This window comes from Rhinatrema bivittatum, chromosome 9 (assembly GCF_901001135.1).
Source record: "Rhinatrema bivittatum chromosome 9, aRhiBiv1.1, whole genome shotgun sequence".
NCBI classification, from domain to species: Eukaryota; Metazoa; Chordata; class Amphibia; order Gymnophiona; family Rhinatrematidae; genus Rhinatrema; species Rhinatrema bivittatum.
The window spans coordinates 133089966-133116665 of NC_042623.1; the positions used below are offsets into that span (position 1 = coordinate 133089966).

The following is a 26700-nucleotide window of genomic DNA, read 5'->3' on the forward strand; positions in this document are numbered from 1 at the left end:
ACTTACTGATTCCAAAGAAAATAGGAAGACTGCATTCCATTTTAGACCTAAGGACCTTGAATAAGTTTCTCAAAAAATAAAATTTCAAGATGCTTTCCCTGGGCACTTTGATCCCCCTTTTGCAAAATGGGGACTGGCTTTGCTCCCTCGATCTGTAGACACACTCACATCGAGATGTTCCCCAGTCAAAGGAGGAATCTCCGATTTGTGGTGGGAAAACAGCATTTCCAGTACCGGGTTTTGCCATTCGGACTAGTGTCAGCCCGCGAGTCTTCATAAAATGTCTGGCCTTGGTGACAGGGCATACTCTGCAAGCTGGGGGTGCATGTTTTCCCTTATCTGGACAATTGGCTGGTCAAAAGCACATCTCAGGCAGGGGCCATCTGGTACATGCACTTGAACATCCGGGTGTTGGAGTAGTTAGGACTTCAGGTAGCTGATAACAAACTCTATCTCAGCCCGTCACCTCAATTGGACGTCATTGCAGCTCTGCTAGACACTGCTCAGGCAAAGGCCTTTCGGCTTCGTCAAAGGGCCGTTAATTTGATGACCATCATGAAAAAGATTCAGCAGAGGCAATAGGTTTCAGCCTGGCACATGTTGAGGCTGTTGGGCCATATGGCCGCAACTGTCCATGTCACTCCCTTGGCACAATTACACAATCGCAGAGCCCAATGGACCCTGAAGTCACAGTGGCATCAGGACACTCAGAACCTCCAGGATTGCATCCGAATTACCTCAACCCTCTGGGACTTGCCCTGGTTGTGGGTACTTTCAAATCTGGAACAGGGGATCTCTTTTTGGAACCCTCGTACCCAAATTGTCCTAACCACGGATGCATCCACCCTGGGCTGGGAAGCTCCTGTTGATGGACTCAGCACCCAGGATCTCTGGTCTACTCAGCAAAGCTGTTGTCAAATACGTTCCTGGTAATCAGGTATCTGCTTTGAACTTTCAGAGATCTGCTGTCCATCAAAGTTGTCCTGATCCAAACTGACAACCAAGTAGCGATGTCAAGCAGGGAGTCGCGGGCTCATACCTCCTGTGTCAAGAAGCGGTCCAGATCTGGTCATGGGCCATCTCCCATGAGATGGTTCTCAGGACCATATACCTGGATGGGATGGAGAACGTGGTAGTGATCAGACTGCGTTGTGCCTTCAAGCTTCACGATTGGTCCCTGGACCAGGGGCATTGTGAATAAGATGTTCCGCCTCTGGAGGAGCCTGGACGTAGATCTATTCACGTCCCCTTGCAACAGGAAGTTGCCTCAGTTCTGCTCCTTGTACAGGTCAGACTGCAATCAGCCTTGGATGCCCTTGCCAGTCACTGGGGCAAGGGTCTTCTGTACATTTATCCTCCAATTCCCTTAGTGGTGAAGACGTTATTGAAGCTATGCGAGGACAAGGGGACTATGATCCTCATTAGCCTCTTACTGGCCAAGACAGGTCTGGTTTCAACTCCTATGGGAGTTGTCCATCCAGAGACCAATCAGTCTGGGGATTTCCCCAGATCTCATTGCGCAAGATCAAGGCAGGTTGCAGCATCCCAACTTCCGGGCCCTGTCGCTCACAGCCTGGATGTTGAGTGGTTAATCTTGCAACCACTCAGTCTCTCAGAGGATGTGTCTTGGGTCCTGGTGACTTCTATAAAGCCTTCCACTAGAAAGTCCATGGTCTGAAGTGGAGGAGGTGTGAGCAGAAAGCCCTAGATCCATTCTCCTGCGCCACACAAAAACTGCTTGATTACCTTCTGAATCTATTGGAAACTGGCCTAAAAGCCAACTCTGATAGAGTTCATCTCAGTGCAATTGGTGCATACCAGCATGGTGTAGATGGTACGCCCTTCTCTGTATAGCCTATAGCAGGGCCTGCTTCAGTTGAAGCCTCCCCTAAGGCCTCCTGCTGTGTCTTGGGTCCTTAACGTGGAGTTAGCTCAGCTGATGAAAGCTCCTTTTCAGACCCTGTGACCTGAAGAACCTGACCTGGAAGGTCATATTTTTGCTGGCTGTCACGTCAGCGAGCTCCAAGCCTTAGTGACTTATCCACCTTACACCAAGTTTTATCATGATAGGGTGGTCTACGCATGCACCCTAAGTTCCTGCTTAAGGTGGTGACTGACTTCTATCTGTTGCGACCATCGCTGCCCAACGTCTCCACTCTGCCCACCTTACTGCATTGGCGACTCCCTCCGGGGTTGATGGAAGGCTGGCTGTCACGGCGTCTCTCTTTCAACCTCGTCTGGCATCCCCAGACCAGCCCGACGCTGCAATCCGCCATATTGACCTGATGCCTAGGGGCATGCGTGCGGCGCGGCCCCGCCTCAAATTCTGAAGTGGCGCGAAACTCAGGGGCGTCCCCCTGAGATGACGTCATCCGCTTCAGATATTTAAAGGTCTCTGAATTGCTAACAACTCGAGTTAGCAATGAATGGCAACAGACTCGCTACAACTTTCCAAGCTACTCTGCCTCCTCGGACTTACCAGGGATACCCGCTCCTCGGGGGCCTCGCTCTCTCTCTTACTTTATAGGTTGCAGTCTGGAACCGGTACTCGCTCCTCGAGGGCCCTCGTTCCCGGACTTCTTCGGAATTCACTTCTGCCTGGAAGTCATCGCTGCCTACTACATCTGTGAGTTACCATCGCTCTCTCAGAGCTTTCCCTGGAACCAGGTACTCGCTCCTCAAGGGCTTACTTCATTCCAGCTCCTGGGCTTCTATGAGACATTATGTGAGTGTTACCATCAGGTTCTGTCCATGAACTCTGCATACCCTATCTACTCACTATATTTCAGTTTCTCTACAGTTCAGCTTCCAGGGATCGCTGTTCCAGTATCTGAGGGACTACAGCCCAGCCAGGCATTCCAGCTCACTACTGCCACCTCTGGTGGTTCAGTATACTGTATAATAAAAGAACTAGTGTGTGTCTATCTCCTAACTCTGAGCCTGACCGGTAGTCCTTCTCGGGATCTTCCCCCGGGGGCGTGGTCATCTGCCACTGGCCCAAGGATCCACCCACAACTCTCCTAAATAATAACACTATCTTAACCAGTCCATCATCCTGCCAACATTCTTTCCCAGGCCCCATTCACACCTAGGCGAACGAGTACTGCACAGTTTGGACTGCAAGCGAGCCTTAGCCTTCTATCTGGAGCAGACAGAATCCCATAGATAATCCACTCAACTTTTTGTTTCTTTTGATAGGAATAGGTTGGGCATTGCAGTTGCCAACAGGGGCGGATTGGCTTATCAGGGGATCAGACATCTCCCAGTGGGCCAGTCGCTGTAGTCATGTGGTCTGCCGAGCGCGACCGCAACAGAGCCACGCTCGGCAGACCATGGGGTATCTCCTGGGCCGGTCTGGATGGAAAATCCCCGGGCCGATATTTACCCGGAATCAGCCCTGGTTGCCAAACAGACACTATCAAATTGACTAGCAGATTGCATCGCCTTCTGGTATACCCAGACGAGACTGCATCTTGGGGGTCATGTCAAAGCTCATTCTGTCAGACCCTTGGCAGCATCGGTAGCCTACTTGCGAGTAGTACCCATGGAGGAGATCTGCGAGGCTGCAACGTGGAGTTCTCTCCACACATTAACATTTCTCTATAGTCTGGATTGAGATGGCTGTTGCGAAAGAAGATTTGTCTAGCCTGTACTTTGGAATGTGTTTGAATTGTAGAACCCAACTCTCTCCCAGCTAAGGCCTATTGCTTGGGTTCAGGCCGTCACCCCCTCTGTTACCAACAGTACCGTTGTTGCCTGGTTTTGGTGTCTGTTGGTCCCCTTTTGTGTTGGGGAGCAGCCTGTAGCTAGGGATTCACTCATATGTGAGGACTACCATCCTGCTTGTCCTCTGAGAAAGCAGAGTTGTTTACCTGTAACAGGTGTTCTCTGACGACAGCAGAATGTTAGTCGTCATGAAACCCGCCTGCCACCCTGCAGAGTTGGGTTTCTCTTTTTTTTTTTTGTAGAATTCTATGTTATAAGACTGGATAGGGACCCTGCATGGATACGTGCTGTAAGGCATGCTGGGCATGCTCAGTGTGCCAAGTCAAAGTTCTAGAAACCTTCACATAAGTTTTCTGTGTCTGAGCTCCCTCTGATGATGTCACCCATGTGTGAAGACCTCTGTCCTTGGAGGGCTGCTTTCTTCGGAGAACACCAGTTATAGTTCAGCAACTCTGCTATCTCTACATATCAGTAATCCAGCCCATAAAAATCAGGGTTCAGCTTAGCTGTCGTCTGAATCCAATTCCCTTTTTTTCTGTACTTCTTGGCATTTAATCCCATTTGCCAAATTTTTGATCACTCTTCAAGATGTCTTAAATCACTTTTCATTCTCTTTTCCTTCAGGTGTGTCCACTCTGTTGCAGATATTAATATGATCTGCAAATAGTTAACCTTTACCTTCCATCCCTTTCTCAGTGTCGCTCACAAAAATATTGAACAGAACCAGTCCTAAAACAGATTCTTGTGGCACCCCACTTAACACTGTTCTCTCTTCAGAGTAGGTTCCATTTACCATTACACGCTATCTCCTGTCAGCCAACCAGTTTGTAATGCATTCCACCACCTTGGCAACCACTCCCAAACTTCTCATTTTATTCACAAATATTGTGTGGGATGTTATCAAAAGCTTTGCTGAAATCCAAGTAAATCACATTGAGTGCTCTTCCTTGATCCAGTTCTCTTATCATCCTATCAAAAAAAATTAATCAGATTTGTCTGACCAGACCTTCTCTTAGTGAATCCATGTTGTTTTGGGTCTAGCAACCCACTAGACTGGAGATAGTTTACTATTTTTTCCTTCTGCAGAGTTTCCATTAATTTTTCCACCATCGAGGTGAGGCTGACCCAGCCTATAGTTTCCAACTTCTTCTCTGTTACCACTCTTGTAAATTGGGACCACAACTGCTCTTCTCCAATCCTGTGGCACAACTCCCTTTCCAGTGATCTATTTAACAAATCTTTCTGTGGACCCACCAGTATATCTCTGAGCTCCCTTAGCATCCTGGGATGTACCTCATCCATCCCCCATGGTATTGTCCACTTTCTTTTCCTAGCTCCTCCCGTACATTCTCTTCTGTAAATGGGGTTGCATCTACCCCACTTCCATCCATGATCTTGCCAACCAGCAACGGTCTATCTCCAGGATCATTTTTAGTGAACAGCAAACTGAAGTATCAATTATTGTACTATTTCTTTATCTTTCCCCACACATTGTTCATTGTCACCTTTCAGTTTCTCTATACCAACTTTGGCCTTCCTCCTTTCTTTGATATTTCTGAAAAATGTTTTGTCACCTCTTTTCTCTATTTGCTGTCCTTTCTTCCATTTGATATTTTGCTTTACTAATTGCTTTCTTAGTCTCCCTCACTTTTACCAGGTATTCATCTCTGTCTTCCTCTTTACTTCTTGAAAGCTGTTGTTTGGTTTTTTTTGCCTTTGTTTTTTTCAGCCATCTCCTTTGAGAACCAGATTGGCTTCTCTTACCTCTTAGATTTGTTTACTTTTCTAACAGATTTATTGCCTTTATAGTAGTTCCTTTTAATAGGTCCCACTGTTGTTCCACTTCATCCATTTTCTCCCAGTCATCTTGTTCTTCCTCCAGTTATGCCCCCATTTTGACAAAGTCCGAATTTTTGGAATTCAAACTTTGGATGTTCATGTGACTTCTGTATCCTATTAGCTATATAAAACCATACCATCTGATGATCACTGGTATCAGGTGAGTAGTTACCCGGACTTTGGAGACATTATCCTCATTTGTGAGCACTAGATCAAGTATCTCACCTTCCCTCTTGGGTTCTATTACCATTTGTTTCAGCAGAGTCTCTTGAAGAGCATCCACTCTCTCTCTCTCTCTCTACTTATTTTAGATTCTGCAGAACCTATACTCCAGTCCATATCCAGCAGATTAAAATAGCCAAAGAACAGCGTCACCCTTTTTTCCAATCTTCTGGATGTCTTTTAATCAGATCTCTGTCCAGCTCTTCAATTTGAGGCCTATAGACCACATCAGTGTAAATACGTGGTTGCATTTTGTCCTGTTTGTCCACAGGGAAAGCAAAGTTGCTTAATTGTAATGGGGGTTCTTCATAAATAGGACAAATCAGCCACACAATCCCACCATCCTCCTTTTAGAGATGAAGTATAGCTGGTGAAGAGACTTAAGAGTCTTTCATGGGGCCGAAGTGCATAGCTCTCTTGCATGCTTAGAATGGTTTTCCTTTTTGAGCTCTGAGAGAGCACATCCTAGCCGGCACTACTGGATTATATCACTCATGTGACTAATTTTGTCCTTTCTATGGAGAACCACCATTACAAGTTAGTAACTTTGCACTCGGAAATTTCTAACTCTGGGCAACTTCTTTATCCATTCCCTCTAGTGGCCAGATGTCATAACTTTCTTACATTTATGCATAATACCATTAGCCATCTAATTATGTATAAAACTTAACAGCCATTAATTGTAATCTATACAGTGTTTGTGATGTTATATGGTATTTCAGAAGTCTTCACAGAAAGTAATAATTTAAAATTTTACCACAAAGATATTTTCTGAACTTTTCTTGTGTTCCCCTGTTTCTTTAGCATCCTTCAAAGTTTTGTCCACCTGAACCATGCACTGCTGAGCGATTGTCTGCTTTTACTGCTTGTTCTAATTTAAATGTTTCTCTATCTCCTTGTTAAAGGTTTGCACCAGCAGCCTGGTTCCCCCTTAGTTAAGCTAGAACCTATTTTTCAGAATAAACCCCCCCTTCCCCAAAACGTTGCCCAGTTCATAAAACTAAAAATTCCCTGCAACATGATTTAATCCATGCATTGAGACTCTGTTCCTCCTGTCTCTGGGTTCCTGCACTCAACTTCTGATGTTTTCAAAATAGCATAGTCTCTGCCATGAGGATTGGTGCCGGCAGACTTGCTTGGCTATGGGCCTCAGACCTCCAACCAGAAGTCCAGAAAAGACAATGAATGTATCAGATTCTGGAAATAATCTCTTTGCAGATAAAGGCAGCAGTGGCACAGATCCGTGAACTCTGCTACAGCTCTCCATTGCTACTTCTGGCTGTACCTACTCCTTTTCCAGTAGGTATCTGAAGATGGGGCAGAAGAGACACTTTTCCCAACTGAGGAAGTGCTATCCTCTGCCCCCCTCAGTCCCGGATGCAACAAACCCCTCATATCCATTCAAGGCAGCATTGGACCCCCAAGCCAATGCCAGTAGCCAATCAACTCCTGGGACAGAGTTTTGACTGGATCACTGAGACAGTAGCCTTTGTCCCTGTATCAGTGTTGCAGGCCATTCCTGTTGGAGACAGGCTGAGATTTTACATAAACCACTGTCCAAGTTTAACTTTGGATGTGTGGGTCCTCAGTATCATTAGAAGGAGGTACAAATTTAATTTGGTCTCCTGCCAAATCAGCCTCTGACCCCTTCTTGAAGGTCACTTGCCCCATCAAAAATGCTTCAAAAAGCACTCTCCTCCCTCTTAGAGACCAGAGTAGTTGAACTCATTCAACAAGGGGAAAGAGGTTGGTGATTCTGCTGCACATATTTCCTGATTCCAAAGAAAATGGGGAAACTGCACCTCATCATAGCCTAAGAACCTTGAACAAATGTCTAAAAAATAAAAATTTCAAGATGGTTTCCCTGGGCACGTTTATTCTTTTTCTTCATAACTGTGACTAGCTATGTTTTCTCACTCTCAGGGATGCTTACATCCATATAGAGAGATTCCCCTTTTACCCGAAATATCACTTATTTGTTGTGGGAATCCTTCATCTCCAGTATCGTATACTGCCCTTTGGCTTAGTATCAGCCCCTCGTGTTTTCACCAAAAGGTTTTCCATGATAGTGGTGGCACACCTACACAAACTGGAGGTCCATGTGTATATCCTTCTCGGCATGATTACCTGTTTAAGAGCACATCAAAGACGAGTACATACTTGGGTTTGTCTTCAATTACCCCAATTTCCTCTTTAGCCCGACATCTGAACTAGAGTTTGTTGGAGCTCTGAGACACAACTCCTGCAAGTTATGAATATGAGGAAGATCCTAATCACTATGGATCAGGTGTCAAGATGGAAGCTGCGGTTGTTACAGTATTTACGTTTGTATAAGTCGAGAAATTTATGCCAGAAAAAAAGCCCAAAAAGCTGGCTCAACTTATACACGCATAGCGTACCATAGTTGTGCAGTTTTTTGTCAAAATTTTGTAAAACAAAAAAAAACTAGCCCAACCCTTCAAACTTCATTAAATATAAAGCTCACCCAAAGACTGGTGGTCCAGCGAGGGGCCAGGGAGCGATCAGATTTTTTTTCATCAAAATTTCATTTAAAAAAAACCAAAACATATGCGCTTATACCTAAGATTTCGAACAACATACAACTATGGGAAACACAATTCAAGTTTTTGAACAGAGCTTTTATTTTGCAATGCCAAACTTTTTTGGTATATATTTTGATTCAGATATATGTATAAAATGTTCTGCAACAGCTGGAACACTAAGATACTCCTTTCGGTTTTACCGCAAGATAATCATTTTGGCAGAAAGTATATTCCTTTATAGGTTGGATTACTACACAAGCGGAATTCAATGCAAAATCTGCCTTATTTGTATATTTGTTTTTCATCACATTATACCTCCACTCAGAGGACATAAATAAGAAAAGTTCTGTTACTGGCATGACAATCTATATTGTATGTCTGGAGACAATCAGAAGCTCCGTCAGTTACTTTTTGGAGAAATAAAATGCATCACTTTCTAATTATGGAACAAATGTCTTGTAAAGTGATCAATCCTAGGAAGAAGAAAATTATTTTGGATATCTGGTTTCCATTTATTTCCAAACTTCCACATAAAACTCATAGCCAAATTTTGAATGACTTTTAAAGATCTGCTTAAATATATGGACCCTAATTATTGGATTTTGATTTTGGAAGCTTGTGCTTTGGTAATAACTGATGAATAGAGGGGGAGGGGAAGAGGGCACTGAGGTGGGTTTGTGGGGGATATGGGGAGGAATTTTAGTGGTTTGCTTTACTGTGTATAAATAGTTGCCATTTGAATATGCTGATAGTGTAAATCTTATGTGGTTTACATTGTGGTGTTGATGAAAAATGAATAAAACAGAATTGAACAAAAATCTGACCTGCAGACCCTAATGGTGGAAGCTGAGGTGGATATGGTTACTGTTACAAACATGATTTACTAAGTCTCATGATTGGGATACAGCCATCCCAGGCAATAACTTAACAAAGTACAGAGAGGATAGGAAAGGGGGAGAAGTAGCTTTTTATGTCAAAAATGTTATCCAAGCAACTGAAATGCAAGGGATGTGGGGTAGGGAAGAATGATGGATTGTCCTAAAAAAAAAAAAAGATGGTGCTTCCATTTACATCAGTGTGATCTACAGGCTTCCAATTCAGACAGAAGAACTGGACGGAGATCTGGTCGAAGACATCCAAAAGGTGAGAGAGAATGGAGAAGTGTTGCTTATTATTGATTTTAATCTGTCATATGTGGATTGGAGTATCCCTTCTGTGGAATCTACATGAAGTAGAGAAATAGTGGATGTCCTTCAAAGGGCTCTGTTCAAAGAAATGGTAATGGAACCCATGAGGGAGTATGTAATACTAGACCTAGTGCTCACAAATGGAGATAATGTCTCTGTCTGCATAGGTGCTCACCTGAGTACCAGTGATCATCAGTCTGGTATGGTTTGATATCATAAATAAGATACAGAGAAGTTACATGAAGACCCAAGTTTTGATTTTCAAAAATATGCACTTTGTCAAAATGGGGATGTTCTTGGATGAAGAAGTAGAAGATTGGGAGAAAAAGAGTGAGGTAAACAGTGCACCAAATTAAGAGTTATTACTAAGGCAACAGATCTGTTAGAAAAGTAAACAAAAGTAAGAGGAAAAAGAAACCGACGTAGTTCTCAAAGGAGGTGGCTGAAATAAAGGCATAAAGAACTGCATTCAAGAAGTATAAAGGATCTCAAAAAGAGGAACACAGGGAAGAATACTTGATGAAACTGCGGGAGACGAAGAAAGAAATCAGGAATGCAAAAGGTTAAGCGGAAGAAAGGATTGACAGAGGTAAAGCCAGGTGACAAAATATTTTTTAAATATATTAGAGAAAGAAGAGAGGCTGACATGGTATAGTGAAATTGAAATGTGATGAGCAATATGTGGAGAGAGACAAACAGCAGAAATATGAAACAAATACTTCAGTTCGATAAAGGACCATTGTTGGTTGAGAAGACCAAATATGGGGGTGGAGTAGACAAAACTCCATTTACAGAAGAGAATTTATTGGAAGAGTTGGAAAAACTGAAAGTGGACAAGGCCATGGGTCTAGATGAGGTACATCCTAGGATACTGAGGGAGCTCAGAGGTGTGCAGGTGGGTCTGTCAAAAGACCTGTTTAATAGAACCCTGGAAACTGCAGTGATGCAGTGTGACTGGAGAACTGTTGTGGTCCCGTGTTACGAGTGAAAGCAAAAAGGAGGCTGGAAATTACAGGCTGGTTAGCCTCAACCTGGTGGTAGAAAAATTAATGGAAATGCTGCCGAAGGAAAGGATTGTAAACACTACATTCCAATGGGTTGCTGGACCCCAGGCAGCATGGATTCACCAGGGGAAGGTCCTATCAGACAAATGTGATTGATTTTTTTTATTATTTGACTAGAGAATTGTATCAAGGAAAAGTGCTCGATGTGATTTACTTGGATTTCAGCAAAGCTTTTGATACGGTCCCACATTAGAGGCCCAAGAATAAATGACACACTTGAGACTCTGCGCCAAGGTGGAGCGGATTACAAACTGGATGACTGACAGGAGACAACATATAATGGTAAATGGAACCTACTCTGAAGAGAGAACAGTGTTAAGTGGAGTGCCACAGAGATCGGTTTTAGGGCTGGTTCTATTCAATATCTATGTGAGCAACATTGCGTGAGGGATAGAAGGTAAAGTTTGTCTATTTGCAAATATCTGCAACAGAGTGGACACGCCTGAATGAGTGGAGAAAATTAAAAGTGATTTTAGAAAGCTTGAAGAGTGGGCAAAGACTTGGCAGCCAAGAAGTGCCGAGTCATGCACCTGGGTTGTGATAATCCAAAAGAGCTGTATGTGATGCAGGGTGAAAAACTAATGTGCACGGACTGGGAGAGGGACCTTAGGGTGATAGTGTCTGGCGATCTGAAGGTGGCAAAGCAATGTGAAAAAGCAATAGCTAAAGCCAGAAGAACGCGGGGCTGCATAGACAGGAATAACCAGTAAGAAAAAGGAAGTGATAATACCCTTGTAGAGGTCATTAATGACTCACCTGGAGTACTGTTTAGTTCTGGAGACTATATCTCAAAGAGGATAGAGACAGGACAGAGGTGGTCCAGAGAAGGGTGACCAAAATTGTGTAGGATCTATATCAGAAGACTTAGGAGGAAAGGCTGGAGGATCTGAATATATATACCTTGGAAGAGAGGAGGAGGAGAAGAGATATGATGCAGATCTTCAGATACCTGAAAGGTTTTTATGATGCATGTTCCTCAAACATTTTCCATAGAAAAGCAGTAGAACTAGGGGTCACCATATGAAACGTCAGGGTGGACAACTCAGAACCAACATCAGGAGATTTTCTTCATGGAGAAGGTAGTGGATGCCTTTGAATGCCCTCCCATAAGAGGTTGATGAAGATGAAAACAGTAAACAAATTAAAAAAGAGAATGGATAAACAACTGTGTATCCCTAAAGGGTGCATGGGGTGGTAATCAGCATGGAGCAGCAGCTGCTATCCCTAACGGAAGGCATAGGGATTACTACCCTTAACCAATTAGCTTACATGATTTTGATGCAACTGTAATATCGCTCTCCTCTTTGGAAGGGGGTGCGAGGGCATTGGATTCTGACGACAGCCAACACTGGGCCCTGACTTTTACTGTCCAGTATACTGGTGTGCAGACATTTAGGGGAAAAGTACAGGTCTGCTTCTACGGCCAAGTTCAAAATCAAAGCATGTTCAAGCAGCATCATTGTATGAATTATCAGGAAGGCTGCTCACCTTGTAAAAATGTTGCTAGCAGTAATTTTGTCTGGGTTTGACAGTTGCTTGGTTTTAATTGTTAATATTACTACCCTAAACACAAGGCTTGGGGATAACTTGCACGGAGCTGCAGGTATTACCCTTGACAGAAACATTGGGTATCTTGTTCTGAGCGGCAGTTACTACCATAAGAAGCTTACTGGGCAGACTGGGTGAACTATTTGGTTGTTTTCTGTTGTCATAACTTTACTACAGTATGTAAATCTAAATTAGTTGGGCAGATGGGCAGACTAGATAGGCCATAACACCTTTTTCTGCCATCATGTTTCTATGTCCTGTATCTATATTCCTTTGCCTCTTGAATCAGAGGAAGGTTTAACATGAATGTCCTCTGACCCCCCTTCCTGATCCTCTGGAATATTCTTCACCACCTCTAATTCCAACTTTCTAGATCAGTTGGGAAAGGCTGCAGGAGTCAGCATGAGTAAGGATAAAGATCCCTGTGCTGAGGTTTTCTGTGTATCTTGAAGTCTCCAGCCAATCCTGTGGCATTTACAAAAATTGTGGGAAAATCCTGCATCCTTTCCACTGGTAGCCAGGAGCTGGGCCTTAAGTACAGAATTCAGCAAACCCCACGGCTTGTGGTGGTGCAGCTACCACACCAGTTGGTTGTGTTGGAATCAGTACTCAAGAAAGCAAATGAGACAAGGATCTTATCTAATGCCCTGCTAGGCAAGTATACTAGGCTGTTGGGCACCTTTTGGAATAAGATTTTAGGGAGCTTTGTGCTTAATACCCATATTGCTGCCCTGTTATCCCCCGAGCACACACACTCCAATCCAGATACATCCTCAACCAACTCCCCCCCCCCCCCACCTCCCCCCCAAACACCCCTCAGACGCCCCAGCATTTAGAAGGCTTGAGAAGGCCCATGAGTTCTTGCTGGTGTTATGTGTTAATAACTTACTGTACTGTGAAGTTTGGAAGTCTTGTCTCTAATCGTGTGAACTGTTAGGGGAAAAAAATCTTCAGTTCAAAGACCCAGACTGATACCTGGACTGGAAGTTAGCTTTATCCCATTTGTATGATCCACTCTGATTAAATAGTATGCCATCACTGGCATATTATTTAATCAGAGTGGATCATACAGTATCAGTGATTTGAATTTTGGAGCCCCTGAGGCAGCGGCTACAAAGCTGCGAAACTCGGCCTGAGTCGGGCAATTTACTTGAAACGTCTCTGCACCAATAAAGTATTGAAAAAGATTAAGGCATCTATTCCTCTTGTGCTCACCTGATGGTATCATAGATCGCCTACCTCTTTGTTTTCTTGGACCATCCCTTTAAATTTACCTGCAGTGCATAAGTCAGGAAGTGTTATGTTTATGTTCCTAATAAAACCTCTATTGCAATATAAATTCTGTGTGGCTGGTGCTGCAAAGGTCTTCAGGCTGACAATAGGCAACAAAAACTGATAAGAGCCTCAGCAAGAAGTTTCCTCACTTGAGAGGATGGACATGAATAACAGGACAAAAATTGAAGGATCTCTGATTTTATGGAAGATTCTGTTTGAATTGAATATGGGCGTATTGTAAATTGTTTAAGAGTATATATAAGTGAAATGATATTGTGTGGTGGCATGGTAAGTGTTAGAAAATTTGTTTAGATCTGCTAAGGAGGAACTGCCGAATTTTAATGGGCCAGTTGGCCTGTGTTTGTTTTTCACCGTCTAGCTAACCTCTGCATTGGTCTTTTAGAATTAGCTAGAATGTTATATTACTGGCTTGCCTTGACCAGTAGTGGCCCTCAGAAAAGTTGTTTTGGAAGCCTATCCATTTCCCACATTAATTCCATTAATCTAATGATTTATTATACATGAACTAAAAACAAAAGGCAATTAGCCATTTACTGCCCTACTTTGAATTCAAAACTTCAAAGTTGTAAATGATTCTTAATGTCCATGTTTCCTATAACCCAAGACATGGCATTTATTCCCAAGAACCTTTTTATATTTATCATTTAAATCAGTCGTCATGTCATACTAAATATGTAACTATAATAGTGTCTGGGGAAAAGATCAAGGTCCACAAGACTAAAATAGCTGTTCAAAGATGTATTTTATTCAATAACAGTAGATAACGTCTTATTGAATCATGTTCATGGTCCCCCAACATAGACTGTGTTTCACTTGACTGCGTTGGGAGGGACCAGATCTGTAAACAAGAAACAGAAATAAAAGTTCATCAGGATAGACCAAAAATATGACAAAACAATTGAGCATACTTCAGCGAAAGGTCAAAGTAGATTTAAATTAAAATACAAAAAAGATTCATATTCAAAATAAGGGACCATATGGGAATAAAAAAGGACACACATGGAAAAATTAGTGCAAGCCAAATGGACTTCAGTAGGGCCTAAAACAAATAACTGTCAGGTATAGAGAAAATCAATACTGAAAATAAAACAAAAGACAGGAGAGCAAATAATTCCACAATACTGACATTACAGATTTCAAAGGCAAAAAGTAGAAAAAGCAGTCTCATACAAATTCATACGTAAACATGAAAAACACCAAGAAATTAATAATGCAAACAGTCCTGTGCATATATAGATATTTGGACAAACCTTGAAAGATGAAATGTGAATAGTTAAATTTATTAAAATGGAATGGAAAAATGAATAAATACCTCAATATAGTTGTTAAAGGGATTTATAGTCAAAGATAAAAGCACAGCTTAAGATCAAATGGTTTGATAAGGAACTGAAAGAGAATCGGGGACGGGGGCCCACAGGCAATGTATAAATTTAGGAAGCAAAGGCACACAATACGAATAATAACAGTGAAGACATCATGGAACAGTAAAGGGGTCCAAAGGGCTGGAAGAAAATGCAAACAAACGCCCTCCCTGTTCATTGTAATTTCTGCCTTTAAAGTTACATTGTAAACCGGTATGATGTATGCATACTAATACCGGTATATAAAAGTTTTTAAATAAATAAATATATAAGAAAAAATGTGTGCCAGTCAGTCAACAACATGAAAAATGTTTATTATTACAAATGGAGTACTATTGAGTGGAGCGAGCTTTTAAAAAGAATAAAGTCCAATAAAGAACACAGCGGATATGCAGCCATATAGGAAATGGGATGCGCAGAAGAAAACGAGTACAACACACAGCTTTCACGCCACACTGATCCCAAAGAGACTAAGGGAAGATATCACTGAAATAAAGACAGATCAAGTTAGTGGCTGAAATAATCGAAAGAAATGAATTACTAATAGAAAAAGACCAAAAAAATATTTTGTTCAGATGCAAAAGATTTAGCAAGCTGACCTGCAGCAAAACTTGACAGTACGTAGACAGAAACAGCTCTGAAAGAACTCTGCAGCAGTTGGCAGTAAATAATGGTTGACTGTAAAAAAAAAAAAAAAAAATGCAAAAACTAAGGTCGCATGACAAAGGAAATGTAAACAAAGAATTAATACAAGGGATAAAAGACGAAAATTATGAATTTTAGAACCCCTGAGGTTTGGCGTCATACTAAATATGACAAAAAGGGAAATGTAGAGGTGCTTTGAAAAGGTTTTCCTATGAATCTGTTACTGCACTGTGAAATTGAACTGATCTAACTTGTAAAATCTATCCAGGTTTGCCAAAAATTCAGAATTTGCTGAAAGGCTAGAATATATGTCAAAAGTCAAAAAGTATGCCAAGGGGTCAACCTTAAGCTTTGTTCCTGCCTTCTGGTTTCAAATTACAAGAAATGACATGATTTAATCCTATTAACATATATGACATTAAATTATAATGCTAGCCAATTAGGAAAATGTTATGCAAACAAACTAGCTCATTGGTTTGTAAATTGGAGGTGGTAACCTATTTATTATATTAATGTTCTGAAAGATTATTTCTGAATAGCCTTACTGGTAACACAATGTTCTGGGATAATCCTATATCTAAATAAAGATCTTTCTTTAAGCTACTGGTATTAAGTGTTTATAGCCCACTACAGGCAGCTTCAAGGGTCTTCACCAAATGCCTGGTAGTGGTAACACATCTTCATTGTCAGAGTACCTGTGTGTTCCTCTACCAGGACAACTAGCTATTTACAGGATCTTCCTCAGCAAAGGTCTTTTTATTTCCTGAAGAAGATGATCCATTTTCTTCGGTCGGTCAGATTCATAGTGAGTTTCAAAAAATCAAAATTTGGCCCATCCCAAAGAATTAAATTAATAAGAGCATCGATAGACTTTCTATAAGAGAGATCCTTTCTCCTGGTGGAGCAAGCACACTATCTCAGATCCTTCTTCCAACAATTAATAAAGAAGGGCTAAGTTCCAGTGAGGTAAATGTTAGCTGTCCTCAGTTATATGGCTTAGGTTACTCCCTTAGTCTGCCTTCACATGAGGATTATATAAAAGGGCCTGATTTATTTTGTAAGAAAAGAATTAAAATTAAATTAAGCCTTTGCACTCAGTTATGGCCTCTATCATCCCCTGTGGGGTTATGGCAGAAATGAAGAGGTCAGTTAACAGATAGCTAGACCTAAACATCCTTGAGGTGGGGGCTCCCTTTCAGCTTCTGCCCCATCAGATGACACTGGCAATGGATGCATCCACCACGGGGAGGGGGTATGTATACTGGTCCTTTCCAAATCCATGGAACTTGGTCATCAGTGGAAGGACTGTTTTAAATCAATCTTCTGGAACTTCGGGTGATCAGACATGCCTTAGCAGCTTTTTCACATCTCCTTTGGAGGTAAAAAAAAAAAATTGTAATCCAAACCAACAATCAAGTAGCAATGGTCTACATCAACAAACTAGGAGGCACAGGGTCATTGACCCTCTGCCAAGTATCCCAGAGAATTTGAGAGTGGGCTTGCAACCACAAAGCCTGGCTTTGTGACCTGAAATGTTTCGCCGATTGCAGGGCCATCTTATGACTGGCCTCATTCACGCCAAGACGCAGCAAGGTCTCTGCTGCAGGGACGTTGCCAGTATTCTCCCCAGATTTCCAATGCTGCAATGCAGGACACTGACACCTTGATGCTGACGCCAGCTCCCCTTATATATGCGTGCGCGCAACCCTGGCAGGAAAGTCATCGCAGAGTCTCCTGATGTCGACATTGAAGCCAGATATTTAAGCCTCTGTTCTGCAGTTAACTGCACCTCAGCAACAGGTCCTCCTGCTGTGCCTAGTTGCCTGTAGTTCATGTTGTTCCAGTCCAGCTCCATGCCTTGCCTTGTTCCAGTCCTGCTCCGTGCCTTGTTCCAATCCCACTTCTTGTCTGCCCTACCTCTCTTTGACTGCCTTTGGACCTTGACCACTGCCCTTCGCCTGCCCCGACCTTGGCCTGGTTACTATGCCGCTTGACTGTTCTCCATGGGACCCTTGCTTAAGTCCTGCCAACCTCGGAAACCAAGGGCTTAACCTGTGGGGGGAAGAGGCTGGTAAAGGTGAAACCTAGACCCTGTCCCATTCTGAGCCTGTCTGCCTACTGTCAGTGAGGACCCAGCTGGTTCGCTAGCCAAGAAGCACCAATCCCACACAACTGAAGGGCTTGCACCCTGTGATACAACTTAACTTTCCAGAATCTTCAGCAGTTTGGTGGATCACCTCAGCTGAGTATTCTGCCCTCACAAGCAGTGTCTGCATCAAGCAGTGACAGACAGGTTATTCAATCTTTGGGAGCATTCAATTGATTTGTTCACATCGGAGACAAAGTAGAAAGTTTCTGCACCATTCTACGAAGTAAGTTAAGATTCACTCTGAATGCTTTTCTGCTCAAATTGGATGCAGAGCTACTTCACACATTCAAAACTTCTGCTCTTAACAAGAACAGTGCAAAAAGTACTCCCTGACCGGACACACTTGATACACATTGCACCAGCGAGGCCATGATAAGTGTGGTTCTCGTATCTCATCTAATTGTCAATCAGACCTTCAATCCCTCTGGGATCTGATCCAATATTTTGAACCTTTCCTCTCTCAACGTGACAGCATGGATTTGAGCGCTTGGTAGTCATTTGCTATTGCTTACTAAAGAGGTTGAGGACATTTTGGTTTCTGCCTGAAAATCTTTGAATGGAAACAATTTCTTGGTGTCAAGGGAAATCCCTGGACCATTCCCCCTGTGATTAAAGGTAGTTGCTACAGTACTTATTCTCGCTCTCCTTGGGGCTCATTATGTCATCAGTCAAAGTACACCTCAGTGCCAACGTAGCTTACCATGTTCAAGTAGATGGCAAATATCTATTCATTCTTTGGTATCAAACTTCATGAAAGGCTCATGGCATTTGAGGCCCCTGGTAGCCAATTCTCTAGTGCCATGGGATCTCAATGTGGTTTTGGTGCAGCTCATGAAGCCTCCTTATGAATTGTTGGAGTTGACTTCATGAAGTTTCTCACATGGAAAGTATTATTCCTAGTTGACATTTCATTGGCTAGAAGAGTCATTGGGCTTCAAGCATTAGTACAATACTCACTGTACGTGTAGTTTTTCCACAATAGATTGGTGTTCCTCACTCACACCAAGCTTCTTATGCAAGTGGTGTTGGCTTACCCATAAATGGTGTTCTCTGTAGACAGCAGGATGAAATAACCATGCTTAATACCCACCCTTTTCCCAGGAGAGTCTACTACAAAGCTCTATGATCAACTGAAGGGCACATGAGGCAGCACCTGCACAGGAACTCCTGCACATGTTCAGTAGAGCAAAAGCTCTGTGAGCTATGAGACAAGGAGTCCATTTAGCACTGTCTGATGACGTCCTACACGTGTCTTGGCTAATGCATCCTGCTGTCTACAGAGAGCCCTGTTTACAATAAGCAAGGTTCCTCCACATTTTTATTAAGATGTTTTCCTAAAGTTCGCTTGTTTGTTTTTTTTAATGTATTAGTAAATCTGTATAAAAATAATTGCATGTCAACATAGTTGAAGAACTTGAAGTAAGCTATTTTAGTTCAGGAATTGCTTTCTGACTTTTACAGTGGAAGTGAAGAGGCCCTATCTAATGAAGATTGTGAAAACGTTTACCATTTAGTATATTCTGCACATCGGCCTGTTGCTGTAGCAGCAGGAGAGTTTCTGCACAAAAAGTAAGTATCCGTTTCTGGATCATCCAGTAATGTCAGGTTTTCAGCACTTGGCTACATAAAGTAATTTTAAAATATCTTTGTACTTTCTTTCAAAACACTATTTTGATTTATTTCCTTACAATGAAAATTGATTTACCGTATTTTTCGCTCCATAAGACGCACTTTTTTTCCCCCAAAGGTGGGGGGAAAATGTATGTGCGTCTTATGGAGCGAATATAAAAAAAACAAACAAACAAAAATCTAACACCCCCCGACTCCCCCAAGACCTGCCGACTTAATTTCCTACAACCCCCCACCCTCCTGACAAATTAATTTCCTGCAACCCCCCACCCTCCTGACCTGCCAAACGTCCCTGGTGGTCCAGCGGGTGTCCGGGAATGATCTCCTGGGTGTGGGCCGTCGGCTGCCAGTAAACGGCCCTATGCCCTCACTATGTCACTGAGACCGACCGCTGCTATTGGTCGGTCTCAGTGACATAGTGAGGGCATAGGGCCGTCGGCGCCATTTTGTTTACTGGCAGCCGACGGCCCTATGCCCACACTATGTCACTGAGACCGACCGCTGCTATTGGTCGGTCTCAGTGACATAGTGAGGGCATAGGGCCGTCGGCGCCATTTTGTTTACTGGCAGCCGACGGCCCTATGCCCACACTATGTCACTGAGACCGACCGCTGCTATTGGTCGGTCTCAGTGACATAGTGAGGGCATAGGGCCGTCGGCTGCCAGTAAACAAAATGGCGCCGACGGCCCTATGCCCTCACTATGTCACTGAGACCGACCAATAGCAGCGGTCGGTCTCAGTGACATAGTGAGGGCATAGGGCCGTCGGCGCCATTTTGTTTACTGGCAGCCGACGGCTCACGCCCAGGAGATCGTTCCCGGACCACCAGGGACGTTTGGCAGGTCTTGGGGGGGTCAGGAGGGTGGGGGGTTGCAGGAAATTAATTCGGCAGGTCTTGGGGGGGTCAGGAGGGTGGGGGGTTGCAGGAAATTAATTCGGCAGGTCTTGGGGGGTCAGGGGGGTGGAGGTTATTAATTTAAAGGGTTGGGATGGGGGGGGGGGTTCCCAGAGAAAGAAAAGTTTTCTGATCTGGGGAGTGGACCGAAATGGCCCTCCCCAGACCCGAAAACAAAATGGGGAGAAAAAAAAAAGCTATGCACTCCCCTAATTTGCTCCATAAGACGCCCAGACGCAGAGCCGGTTTAGCACAATTTTTTTTTTTTTAAATTTTCCCCCTCTGAATCCTAGGTGCGTCTTATGGTCAGGTGCGTCTTATGGAGTGAAAAATACGGTAACTGTTGAGATTGCTTGCAAAGTTCTGCTTAAGTTAACTACAGCTGAATCTAGAAAAAGGAAGCAATATCTTGTGACTCTAAAACAGGAACAGTAAATTGAAAATCCTTAGATTAACAGAACTGAGATTAGAGCTGTCCTCTGCTTCTATTTTACCTTAAACAAATTACATAGAGGTTAATATTCAAAAGCTATTTAGACTGATAACTAACAAGTTATCAGTCTAAATAGCTAATGCGGCATGTTTATTCACTTATCCAGCTAAATTGTAGCTGGGAGCGAGGGATCCTAACCCTGTGTCCCCCAAACCTTTTTAAAGATGTAGCAAATTGCCTGGTATTGTAGGGCAAGCCCTCATCCCGCTTTTACATTCAAAACAAGATCTGCCTGCCTCCCCTCTTTCCCCAACCATCCACAAGGAAGAAATGTTGTCCCCTACCCCTCCCCATCCTAAAGTTATCCAGCTGCATATAGACGGATATCTGGCCCTGTGTGGTCGGATAATGTGCTACTTAACCAGATATCTTGAAAAGATACCTGGTAAATAGCAGGGTCATCACCAACCAAACGAAAGTAAAAGGTAAACTGTCTAATCCCCTTTCTCCCCAATATAGAGAATCCAATTAAAGAAATAATCATGCAGACACTTGAAAAAAACCACATCATTGTCCATAGGCAGTCACTTTAATATATTATCTTAAATAGCAAAAAAAGAATGGAAAGTGATTTATCCAGAGGTTTTAATTTAAACACAAATGTGCTCACTTGCAGGCCAATGCAGAAAGCTGAGTGTGAAATTCAGCGCTCAGTTTCCTAACACACAAACAAGGAACTGTATTTAATTCCCAATGCAGTAAGCCAATACTCTGCTAATGCATTGGAAGTTAAAATCCGAGAATACCTGGTAAAAATCACAGACTGTACGTGCATTTTAACTCGTGAGTAGTGGGCACAAAGCAGAGTTTCAGCCACTCAAGCATGGAATGCATGCAGACAGGAATTAGCGGCACCTTGGGATGCTGCTTTCTGAGCTAACAACTTGTCAATTGCCTTGAATTTCTTGTTTCTTTTCTTTTTTCAAATGTTGTCCTCTTGTTACTGACCACATTATTTCAATGAATCACTGACACCTGCTGAGCAGAGTTCCTGGGAACTGCTTCACTTCACTTCTCTCACCCTTCCATCCCTTCTTCAGGTCTTGTTTGTCTTCCTTCCATCCCAGTGTTTCTGCCCTGCTCGCCTTCTGTTCTTTTCCCAGGCTTTGCAGCTTGCTGTCAGATCACTTTCCTCTGCTGTCTACTGCATACACAGCAACTGCAAAATAGAATTTAAAAAATGTTTCTTTTCCTGGCGTGTAGCCAGATGGACTCAGAACGAATGGGATAGTATCCGCGTGCTAGCAGTTGGAGACGGATCTGACGTCAGCACGGGGTATATATATCCCCACAGGAAGCGCAGCAACTCAGTAATTTCCGTCTCCAAAGCAGTTTGGAGAGCCTGCACGCTTGCTGAGCGTGTTTTCCAAATCTACTTTTTCTTTTCTTTTTCTACTTTCTAAAACTTCTACAGCATCGAGCCCTGCACTCCTGTGGTGATACCCTAAGGTCCCTCCCCCAGTAGAGTTTCCCGGGGTGATTTCCGTGATCCCCCCGGAGGTGTAAGTCCTCGGTCCGGTGGCCGAATCGCGGCAGGGACACAGCCCCCGGGCGAGGTTCGGGTGAGGCTTTCGAGGTGCCTCGGTCCCGGCGTGGACGAGGCAGCGGGTGCATATCCTCAAACGCGGCGGTGAAGGTACTTGCCCTCTCCCCCCGCAGCCGGAGACTGCCCGGGTTCCAGCCGGGAAGCGCCGAGGATCAGGTAAGGCATACATCTCTTATTTCTGGTCTCCGAGGAACAGAGGATCGGCGGCGTGGCACGCCGTGGAGGGCGCCATTTTGTGGGCCTTGTTCAGGTATTGAGCGCCCGTAATAGGCGCGGCTCTATTTCTCCTTGTGCGTATATTGCCTTATTGCTAAGAGCATATTGGCTAAGAGCATATTGTATGCCACTGAGCTTGTATTGCTGACCGCCTATTGCTGAGAGCCTATTGAATGCCATTGAGCGTATATTGCTAAACCGCATATTGCTGAGAGCCTACTGAATGCCATTGAGCGTATATTGCTAAACGCTTAATGCTGAAAGCCTATTGAAGGCCATTGAGCGTGTATTGATAACTGCATATTGCTGAGAGCCTATTGAATACCATTGAGCGTGTATTGCTAATCGCTTATTGCTGAGCGCTTATTGAAAGCCTTTTAAGCGTGTATTGTTGGCTGCATATTGCTGAGAGCATATTACATACAATTGAGCTGTTTTCATGACCGCCTAGTGCTGAGAACATATTATTCTTTTTGTGCGCCTGTTGTATTAAGCGCATATTGCTGCCGCATATTATTATTATTGTGCGCCTGCTGTATTAAGCGCCTATTGCTGCCGCATATTATTATTCTATCAATACACAAATAAATGAATCCCCAATTACCAGGAAATAATTGATATCAACAATTAATAAATCATTCCCGAAATGAATGAGAGGTGGGAAGCTCACCGGGGCCTCATATATTAAATGCCCAGTAGCTAGGCTAATAAAAGCTTATTGTAGCGCAAGCTTTGCTTTATTTATAATCATTGGTCCCAATGAGCTGTGTTTATGAAGGACACTATATAGTGTATAGCTGTCCCGATGCACCTGAAATCTCAGATTGTACTGAAAAGTTGTACTTAACTTGCAACTTTTAATTCAATGTCCGGCATCAAAATCGCAGTGCTGATGGTATAGGTGGTAAAGAGGTGAAGTCCGACTTTGTTCCACACGTCGTGTTTCGGAGGAAACCTCCTTCCTCAGGGGGTCGGGTACCGCTGTTACCTTCTTCTATCGCTGCCTGGAGATGCTTGACATTACTGCGGATAAAGAAAGTACAAGAGACCGGTGCGCACTAAATCCCACCACGGAAGCAAGATGACAGTGTAAATTGAAAGAACACTTACTGTATGCAACGTACTGACTTAAATAGCTGCGCTGAAAAGCGTCTCTGTATAATTCTGCGAATGAAACAATGAATAATGAAGGACACCAAAGTTGAAATTTTTTTAAAAAAGGGGGTACCTTGTGCCCATATATATTATTACCTTGTTGGAGCGTAGTCAATCGCTGACCGTGAGTGAACTATCGGCAGCGAGAGACTCTAGAGACGCTGACCTTTAAGAGAGCAAAAAAAGGCGCCAAACCTGTAAGTGTATCCAAATATGGGCATATACGTCATATTCAGAGCCATTTTTGGACAGGGGCTGTCCATAAAAGGGAAATGACGTTGCCGACAGCCATTTTGAAAAAACATCGGCTGGGGATATCCATAGAACATCCTTCTACGTGTGCCATTTTGAAAATTAGACAACCCATAGAAGGGAAATGACGTGGTGAGAGGCCATTTGAAAGTGTTGAAACAAGAGTGTATCCCAACCTATCCATAAAAGGGTAATGACGTCACTGTCCACCATCTTGGAGAGGAGAGAAATCGGGACGGGCAATCCATTAAAGAGAATCTAAATAAGAGTATACCATTCAATTTTTTCGTTAAGGCAATTTTTTCCAAGGCATATTATTATTATTGCACGCCTGTTGTATTAAGCGCCTATTGCTGCCGCATATTATTATTCGTGTGCGCCTGTTGTATTAAGCGCCTATTGCTGCCGCATATTATTATTATTGCGCGCCTGTTATATTAAGCATATATTATTGCCGCTTCTCTTTCAATGGAACAGAACGCATCAGCGTCTTCAGCAGCGGCGCCGCCTGCCTCAGGCATTAAAGCCCTTGGCCTCTGCTCTGCATGCCAGCTTAGAGCCACGCACAGTGAAGAGCCAGACTCCCTATGTGCCCAATGTGAGGAGGCTGTGGGACCCTGGGGCCAGGCCCAGTCTCAGCCACGATTTGCTGACAGTTCCCCAGGGGCTACCCCGGATTTAGTGGGCAGTCTCGACCAATTGGGAATCCCGGGGGATCTCGTACCCCGGTGATTAGAGGCTGCTTCAATTTCCTGGGTGGATCTCTTTAAGGGGATTCATGCCGTTGTACAGATGCAAACGGCTTCCCGTCCAGGCCCTGCGGTTCCTACTGTTCCTGTTATTCCTGCTGTTTCTGCGGTTCCCGTGGTGGCTGCGACTGCGGCGGCTGCTGCGGCTGCCGCTGCGGTGGCGGCTCCTGCGGATCCTGTTCCTGGACCCTCACGCCCTTATCGTGAGCGGGACCTCCCGCCGCTGGACAGTCCAGATCAATCGGACCAGGAGGTTTCACCGAACGAGTCCGAACTCCCGGACGAGGGGGACCTTCCCCCAGGGATTGAGCCCTATAGAACCATGAGGCGGTTCTTCCCTAAGGAGGATCTCTCCGACCTGGTGTCTCAGTGTCTGGCGGAGTTGGATATTACAGGTCCCAGCGCTACGGTACCCTCTGCGCAGAACCCCCTGCTGGAAGGTCTTCGTCCTACAGCCCGCCATTTTCCATTCTTGCAAGCAGCACAACAACTGATAGATTTAGAATGGGCGGCACCAGCGGCTTCCTTTAAAGGGGGCCGGGCCCTGACGGGCATGTACCCATTGGCACCGGCTATCCAGGACCTGCTGGCGTGCCCTCAGCTGGACGCCTTGATTAGCGCTGTGGTCAAGCGCACTACCATTCCAGTTGAAGGGGGGATGGCCCTCAAGGAGCCTCATGACCGGCGACTGGACGCCATTCTGAAACAGACCTTTGAGGTGGCAGCTCTATCTTTGCGGATCGCGACCTGCTGCACAGTGGTGACGCGTGCCTGTTTGTCACAGGTTAGGAACAACGCTCCAGCAGCAGACATGGAGTCAGCTCTTTCGTTCCTCACAGATGCTACATCAGACCTGGTCCGGACAACAGCTAAGGGGATTTCATCCTCCGTAGCCGCCAGGAGGCAGCTCTGGATCCGGAGATGGTCAGCTGATGCGCCTTCAAAGACACGCCTCACCAGATTGCCCTTTAAGGGCTCTTTCCTATTTGGCAGCGACCTTGATAAACTGGCCAGTACATGGGGTGCCTCTCCAGTGCCTAGACTGCCGGAAGATCGGTTCAGAAGGGGCCAGCGCGCCTTTCCAAGGCCCTCCAGGGGCAGGAGTTCACAGCGCTTTGTTCCTTACAGGGGTCGCTACCAGGCACCACGTCCTCAGGCCAGGAATCAGTCCTTTCGGACCAAGCAGTGCAAGAGGGGAGCAGGCCCAGGCCCGGGTCCCGGCCGCGCCTCTCAATGAGAATCCGCCGATTCATCTGGGGAACGGAGCCATAGTGGGCAGGTTAACCCTCTTCTACCCCAGATGGGTCGAGATCACGTCGGACCAGTGGGTCCTCGCCATTATCCGGGAGGGATATTATCTGGACTTTCATCATCTCCCTCCGGACAAGTTTGTGGAATCTTCATGTCCCATACACAAGAAGGCAGCATTGGAAGCTACCCTGGCGAGGCTCATGTCCCTGAAAGCCATCATCCCAGTACCTGCCTGGGAAGTGAATTCTGGACACTATTCCATTTATTTCATGGTACCCAAGAAAGGGGGCACCTTTCGGCCTGTGCTGGACCTCAAGTCAGTCAATCGATACTTACGGGTACCGAGGTTTCGCATGGAGACTCTGCGCTCCGTCAAGGCTGCAGTACAGCCAGGAGAATTTCTCACGGCATTAGACCTGTCAGAGGCATACCTGCATATCCGGATCCATCCGGATCATCAGCGCTACCTACGCTTCAAGGTTCTAGGACGCCACTTCCAGTTTCGGGCTCTGCCCTTCGGGTTGGCCACGTCACCACGGACATTCACCAAGGTGGTCGTAGTGGTAGCAGCGGCACTCAGGCGGGAAGGAATTCTGATCCATCCCTACCTAGACGACTGGCTGATCAGGGTGAAATCTCGAGAGGAGAGCCTTCGGACAACCGACAGAGTAATCACCCTTCTGGAAAGCTTGGGCTGGGTAATCAACCTCAGCAAGAGCTGCCTACAGCCTTCCCAGTCACTGGAATACCTGGGAGTACAGTTCGACACTGTCAGTCTCACTTCCAAGAGAAAGTTGAAACTTCAGCAGCGTATCCAGTATTTGATGGGAGCCAGTCGGCCCATAGCCTGGGATTATCTGCAGGTTCTTGGTCTCATGGCATCCACCCTGGAAGTGGTACCTTGGGTGAGGGCCCATATGAGACCTCTACAAC

The 26700-nt window shown here is 44.5% G+C and overlaps 1 protein-coding gene across 2 annotated transcripts in view; it reads left to right on the forward strand.

Moving 5' to 3' along the window:
• The window catches only part of STAG1 (stromal antigen 1), an 815655-nt gene that overhangs the window by 323971 nt on the left and 464984 nt on the right, over window positions 1-26700 (forward strand). For both annotated transcript variants that reach the window (XM_029617274.1, XM_029617273.1), the window contains one exon: window positions 19042-19149. In XM_029617274.1, coding sequence (XP_029473134.1) covers window positions 19042-19149 — 108 coding nt within the window. The remainder of the gene's footprint in view (window positions 1-19041; window positions 19150-26700) is intronic.